A 7,682-nucleotide genomic window follows, 5' to 3' on the forward strand; every position below is an offset into this window, starting at 1 on the left:
TATGAAGGCAAGACTTTTCGCTCGTCCTCTCTCGAGCGCTTCGTGATTAATCTAGGGAACTTATTTCCCTAGATGTCGGCAATTGAGGCCTGAGAATCACGGTTTAAATTTATTAAAGCCAGGGATCTATTTCCCTGGACTTGGTTGGTCTCTTATGGGCTAAGCCCCTTTGCGTGAACAAATCCCGGCTAGGGCAGCCACAAAACTTCAACCTCTTCCGGCTCCAGTGCGGTCCGGTGAAGCGAAGCAAATGGTCTGCTTTTCGGATTGGGATTTGTTCCTTTTGGTTATACCTTTTATAGCGTGGCGCCTGGTTGCCAACGCTTGGGTGTATCCGGATTCTGATGCGTGACGCCTGGTTGTCAACGCTTGGTGGATTTTCGGATCACGAATTGAACTTTGAACTACGAACTTTGATTTTGAACTAACGAATTAGACTTCTGATTTGAACTGTTTGATTTGAACTGTGAAATTGAACTGTTTGATTTGAACTGTGAAATTGAACTGTCTTCCTAGGCCAGAATCCCCAGTATATATACCCAAGAATTCATTCCTAGGCGTTAAAACTATAAAGGAGAGAAGAGATCTCTCTTTCCTTCTCAGACAACCGAGCCCATATCGATTGTCTGCCTGCTATTTCCCTACATGTTATTACTACCCGCTTATCTCTGCGGACCTTTGTCGCTCTCGCTAGAGGGGTACAATTTAGAAAGTTTATTACTCATCGTCGGCTTAAAATGTTATTTTTGTTTATAGCCCTTCGTATATTCGATAATGGGCGAGGCCAGGCTTATTACCAGCAATAATCTTTCGCCTGGTGCCTTGTTGTCTTTGTGTATTCCAGGCGCCTTATCTGTCTATGCTGCCTGCTCACGGTCTCAAATGAACACGTGATTTCCTATCTTGTATGCCTGCGCTACACTATGAGTAATACGATCTATTCAGAGGATCGTGCGGGTCACAGATTTGTTTATTTATTTGTCCCTACTTTCTGGTGCGTCATGCACCGCTTGTCTGAAGCTATACAAAAGGAAAAGAAAAATAAGAAAGGGATGAATCACATGGCCGTATCTGGTGATTCATTGGGCTATAAATTTTCTATGCGCTCGTTTGCACTTCAATAACATTATTTTGTTTATTGGCCGGCCTTGCTATCTAAATTGGGTCCGTAACATTCCGGCCCTGATAAATCTACTTGTTCGATTTATAAAATTCCTGAACGGACCCTATGCTACCTGTGTTACTTATATCTCTATTTGTTTACATGTTTTCGGAGCATCATTTATTTTACATTCATCCTTATATTCTAACAGAGTTTAAAAACACTTTTAAATTTCAATTCTTCGGCACGTTGCCTGGTTCCAAAGGATGTCCTCTTCAATGCTTGGTCCATGGATCATACATCTTAGCTCTGACGCGAGCTTACATCAGTTGGCTGCATCTTTCGGATATTGGTGCTCTGGTAGCGAGCACTGACGTCTTCTTCCTGATTAGTTGATGGCTGGATCATTTCCCTTGATAATGTCCAGTACTGCAATTTTAACTGCCGGTCGTTTCAGGACACCTTTCGCGGTTTGGATCTTTGCTTGGCGAACTTGCCCGTCGCTCGCCACAAACGTTTCGATGACTCGTCCTTTAAGCCATTTTCCTGGTGGTGCGTCGTCGTCCGTGATTAAGACGATGTCGTTGACTTTGATCGGTTCTACTTTCTGCGTATTTTTATTACGCTTTAACAGAGTTGGTAAGTACTCCTTCTTCCATCGGTTCCAAAACAACTTGGAATAATGTTGAATGCGTCTCCATTGCGCTGTGTCATACTGACTGGTCGTTGGTGCATACGGTGGGGCATACTCTCCTGCTCTTCCTATTAACGCGTGGAATGGCGTCAACACTTCATCGTCGATGCAGGAGACTGGTATGTGTGTCAACGGTCGAGAGTTGACTAAAAATTCCGCTTGGATGAATGCAGCTTGCAACGTTGCTGCTGATGGCTTGCTCCTACCCCAAACTTTCAGGATCTCTGCTAGTGCTACTTTGACGTTTCTTATTAATCTCTCCCAAGCGCCTCCAAAATGTGGTGCTGAAGGTGGGTTGAATCTCCACTGGATTTCCATTTTTGCTGCTTCATTTTTGCCCATCTTCTCGTTGATTTCATTGACTAGCGACTTTAACTCTCGCTCTGCTCCAACGAAGTTCGTTCCGTTGTCGCTGTAGATACTGGTGACCTTTCCTCTTCGGTTCTGGAAGTTCCTTAACACGACCATGAACGCATCAGTACTGAGATTTTCTGCCATCTCAATATGTACTGCTCTTGTTGAGAGACAGGTGAATATGACGCCCCATCTCTTCTCGAGCGATCTCTTTACCGCTACTTCGAAAGGTCCGAAGTAATCTACTCCGCAGTTTGTAAATGGAGGTATATGCGCTTCTGTGCGGAAATGTGGTAAATCTGCCATCATCGGCTCTACCGGAGTTGCACGTCGTATTTTGCACCTATTGCAATTCTTCTTGACGTTTGCTAATACTGTTCTTATATGCAGTATCCAATACTTCTGCCGTAATGCTGCTATGACGGTGTTTTCGCCGTGGTGGAAATATCTTTCGTGTGTTGCTTTCACGATCAAATATGTATATGGATGCTTTTGTGGGAGCAATATTGGCGTTCTTGTAGTCCATGGTACTGACATGGCTTTCTTCAAACGTCCTCCACTTCTCATTACCCCTGCCTCGTCTAGGAAGGGTGCGTAACTGACCAATGGTCCTGACGATATTGTTCCGCCATTGAATAAAGTTTCCATCTCTGTTGGAAACGCTTCCCATTGCATCTTTCTATAGAGCACGTTCTCAGCTCTTTGGTAGTCTTTGTACTCAATGTCTGGAATATATCCACGACGTAATCTTTCCTTTGTCCTGTTTAATACACAAAGGTTCTTCACCAACTTCCACCAATCTGAGTACTCCTTGTACTTATCGATGAAACTAAGTTTGCTTAGTTCTTCGTGAACTAGCACTGTTTCTCTCAACTCTTCGTCTGTTTCCTTCTCTTCAGTGGAAGGCCATGACGATTCTGAGAGCTTTAGGAAATCAGGTCCTTCAAACCATTGTGATTTTCCTAGCTTTTCCTTTGTGCCTTCATCGGCTGGATTTTCATCTGTTGGCACCCATCGCCATTCATTTTTCCTGTTATCTTCCAGGATTTCACCTACTCGATGCATCACAAATACGCTTCTTCGTTTTGGACTCTTGATCCATGACAATACGGTCTGTGAATCACTCCAAAATGTTTTGCTGACGATTTTCAACCTCGTTTCATCTATTATCGTTTTGGTTAATCGGCTTCCTAACACGGCCGCTTGTAGCTCTAGGCGTGGTATGCTCAATGGTTTGACTGGTGCTACTCTAGACTTTGCTGATAGAAGTCTTACGTGTGGTGTGTTTCCAGATATACTTCTTACGTACACACATGCACAAAATGCTTTCTCAGAAGCATCTACAAAGGTGTGTAGTTCTACTTCACCTGTTCTTTCTTCGAGGATGTATCTTGGTATCGTTACGCTCTCAGCAGATTTAATAATTTCTAACCAGTGTTGCCAGTCTGACTGCAACTTCTCGGGAATTTCGTCATCCCAATCTATATTTTCTATGTGCAGCCTTTGCATGAGGATTCTTCCATGCACAGTTATATTTGAGATGAGTCCAAGTGGATCGTAGACACTCATCACGAAAGCTAGTACCTCTCTCTTTGTTGGTAAACGTAGCATTTGTGTAACATCACTTCCTAGCTTGTCTAATTTGATTTGATAGCCGAGTGTGTCAGACGTGGTGTTCCAATATACACCAAGTACCTTTTCTGTCATTGAATCCTTTTCTTCGAACATTTTGATTCCGGAAATTTGTACACGTTCCGAGGGTAAACTTTGCAGAAGTTCTCTGCTGTTTGACACAAAGTTTCTGATGTGGAAACCCGCGTGATCGTGAATTTTCATAACATGTAGTACTATCTCTGCTGCCTTATCAAGCTCTTCGAAACTATCCAAATAATCGTCGACGTAGTGTTGCTTGATGATTGCTTCAGTCGCCACTGGACAATATTTTCTGAATTTTTCTGCGTTGTGGTTTTTAACCGCTTGTGCACATGACGGTGAACAGGTTGATCCGAATGTCATCACCTGCATTACGTATACATCAGGTTTCTTACTGCTATCACAATCTCTCCATAAGAATCTCTGAGCGTGTTGATCTTCAGCTCGGATTCGTACTTGGTGGAACATCTCTTTGATGTCTCCACATACAGCAATTGCTCCTTCTCGGAATCTTACTAAAACACCGAACAATGACGTAGTAGCATCCGGCCCTGATAACAGTTCCGTGTTGAATGATACACCTTGTATCTTTGCCGCCGCATCGAAAACCAACCTTGGCTTAGGTGGCAACTTGTTTTTGTTGTGCACAATAAAGTGTGGAAGATAATACACTCTTGATATCGGCTTCATAATTTCTTCCTCTGACAGTTTGCGGATGTAGCCTTTCTTCTCGTAATCCGCAAATGTTTCTATTGCCCATTTTTTCAACTCTGGGTCTTTTTTTAACGTTCTCTCACTCGTTGTCAGCCTCTTTGCTGCATTGTTGTAGCTATTTGGAAATTTCGTTTCCTCATCTTTCCATAGAAGTCCAACTTCGTATTTACCATCCTTGTATTTCATAGTACTTCTTAGAATTTGTTCAGCCTTTTCTTCTTCAGCTGATTTTGGTAGATTCTTGACTACCTTAACGCCGAAGTCTTCGGTGGAGAAATATTTCTGCAAAGCCTTGTTCATTTCATCTTCTTGCTGAATGACCATGATGTGTCCGCCTTGCACATTGGACGATATGTTGCCGAACATGAACCATCCAAGTTTGGTTCGTAGCGCTGTGGGCTCGTTCGGTTTTCTCATTCGCCTTTCGAATGGAATTAACAAGTGACTGTGACTCAGTCCAATTAATATCGTCGGGCGTATACTGCTGTAACTGCTCAACGGCAGATTCTTGAGGTATGGATACCTTTTCTCCATCACCTCCTTGTTGAAGCTTTGCTCTGGGAGTTGGAGATTCTTTATCGTTCTCACTCCTTTCATGACGTATTCTTTTTCATTGTTGCCGTTGATTCGTACCTGAACTCTACGGCTGTTTTGTTCGTTTCTCGTGACGTTCTGCGTCCACTTTAGCATTAACGGATCAATTCTTCCGTTGAGCCCTAACTTGTTCGCAATCTCCTCGTCTATTAGAGAGAGTGATGACCCCGCATCCAAGAAAGCGAACGTGTTGATGATTTTGTCATTATTTTTCAACGTCACAGGAACTATTTGGTAGAATACGTTGGATTTTGTTAGTTGTTGGTGATTGTGTATCTCACCATCTGCTTGTGTATCTGGACTATGCTGTCCTTCCGACTGATTTGAATCACTTGATTCTCTCTCATGAGATTTATGAATTAATGGATGATGTTTGAACTTACATCCATTAATTCCACATTGTTTTGCTCTTTTGCAGTCTCGCATCATATGGTTTGTAAATGCGAGACAGCTCAAGCATACCTTTGCCTTAAAGGCTAATTCATTTCGCTTTTCAGGCTTCATAGCCTTAAATCTGGTGCATTCGAGGAGTTTGTGGTTTCCCCGACATGCTTCACAATTGCGTTTTATTATTGTCGATCTATTTTCCTGATGCGTATTTACGTTAGATCGACGCTCAGGCCTCGTGTCTCGCGGCTGCGATCTGTTAATTTCTCGCGGCTGCGGTCTGCTTGTTTCTCGCGGCTGCGGCCTGCTGGTGCCATTCAGCAGTCTATTGGTTCTCGAATGAGGCTTCAGCCACTCATTGAGATCAGCTAAAGTCTTTGCCCCGTCGTACATTTCTTCAGTCCACTTCACCTGTAGACCGTAGGGCATTTTCCTTATGATCTCTTCCACCAATCGGTGGTCAATCAGGAATACTTCTCTATCCATAAGAGAAACATTACAGACGAGATTATCCAGTGCTTCGGATATCTCGGTAATCAAATTCCGACTCTCCCTTTTGATATTGGTGAGTTCGGCTAGTAGTTCTTTATAGACTAGTTCGGGTCTTCCGAAATTATCTTCTAGTCTATCAATTATTTGGTCCATATTATTTGGATCCATCATTAACTGTCGGACGCTCCTCTCTGCGTTCCCGTACAGCACTGTTTGCAGGCGATTCAAATTTTCAAGCCTGTTAAATTGACCTTGTTTTGTGGTCTCATCAAAGGCCTTTTTAAATTTCGGCCATTCTCTGGCCGCACCTCCATATTTTGGCAAGCTCATGAGTGCTTGTCGCTTTAGGTAGACAGTCCATTCTGGCTCTGCCTCCTGATTTTGACCTTCGATGCTGTCATTATTGTGTGCTGAACTTGTACCTGGTTCAGCTTCGAATCTCGTTGTCCTCATGGACTTTACCAGAGCTTCCATCGCTGCTCTGTTCTCTTGCAAAATTTCTTGCAAACTATTTCCGGAAACTGATTGTCTGACTTTGACTTTCAGTTCCATCATTTCCCTTTCTGTGCTCATGCACTTAGGGCATACCCACCTTTCATCTTTCTTGGGTAGGTATGTGAGTCCCACACATGAAATGTGGAACCACCGATCGCATTCATCGCATGCGACCATGTCCTCTTTCTTGTCTTTGTCCGTACACAGACGGCAGTGCCCATTAGGGTTGGCTTTATATGCGTATGTAGCCATTTTAATTAACGTGATTCCTTCTTGAATACACGTGAGTTCAATTCAGATCTTTTTTGAGTGCTTAAATTTTCAAGTCTTATCTCTTTCTTATAAACGTGATTCCCTTTTGAATGCACGTGTGTTCAAATCAATTTCTATGAGTGCTTGAGTTCCAAGTCTTATCTCCTCTTACAACGTGATTCCCGTTTGAATACACGTGAGTTCAATTTCACTCTCTGGCGCGAGAGTTCAAATTTCAATTCTTGACTTCTTAGTCTTTTCAAAAAGGCGTGATTCTGAGCCTCCCGATTTACTCCTCTTGCGCGAGGGATCGTGGTTCTTTTCTTGGCGAAGGTGTGAGTTTTAAATCTCCTCTCTGGAGCCACCAAAATATAATCTAAGGAACTGGAGTTCCCTAGATGCTTGCTATGAAGGCAAGACTTTTCGCTCGTCCTCTCTCGAGCGCTTCGTGATTAATCTAGGGAACTTATTTCCCTAGATGTCGGCAATTGAGGCCTGAGAATCACGGTTTAAATTTATTAAAGCCAGGGATCTATTTCCCTGGACTTGGTTGGTCTCTTATGGGCTAAGCCCCTTTGCGTGAACAAATCCCGGCTAGGGCAGCCACAAAACTTCAACCTCTTCCGGCTCCAGTGCGGTCCGGTGAAGCGAAGCAAATGGTCTGCTTTTCGGATTGGGATTTGTTCCTTTTGGTTATACCTTTTATAGCGTGGCGCCTGGTTGCCAACGCTTGGGTGTATCCGGATTCTGATGCGTGACGCCTGGTTGTCAACGCTTGGTGGATTTTCGGATCACGAATTGAACTTTGAACTACGAACTTTGATTTTGAACTAACGAATTAGACTTCTGATTTGAACTGTTTGATTTGAACTGTGAAATTGAACTGTTTGATTTGAACTGTGAAATTGAACTGTCTTCCTAGGCCAGAATCCCCAGTATATATAC

General features: G+C 43.2%; 1 protein-coding gene across 1 annotated transcript; it reads right to left on the minus strand.

Annotated features, from left to right (window-relative positions):
* Nucleotides 1-1,490: 1,490 nt before the first annotated feature.
* On the minus strand, nucleotides 1,491-6,737 carry LOC129761142 (uncharacterized). The gene has a single exon (XM_055758850.1). The coding sequence runs from the start codon at nucleotides 6,735-6,737 to the stop codon at nucleotides 1,491-1,493; it is 5,247 nt and encodes a 1,748-aa protein (XP_055614825.1).
* Between the last annotated feature and the right edge of the window lie 945 nt (nucleotides 6,738-7,682).

This window comes from Toxorhynchites rutilus, chromosome 1, assembly GCF_029784135.1.
Source record: "Toxorhynchites rutilus septentrionalis strain SRP chromosome 1, ASM2978413v1, whole genome shotgun sequence".
NCBI classification, from domain to species: domain Eukaryota; kingdom Metazoa; phylum Arthropoda; class Insecta; order Diptera; family Culicidae; genus Toxorhynchites; species Toxorhynchites rutilus.

Excerpts from the sequence above, each read along its gene's own strand:
- LOC129761142 (XM_055758850.1), bottom strand. The coding sequence starts at position 6,737 with ATGGCTACATACGCATATAAAGCCAACCCTAATGGGCACTGCCGTCTG.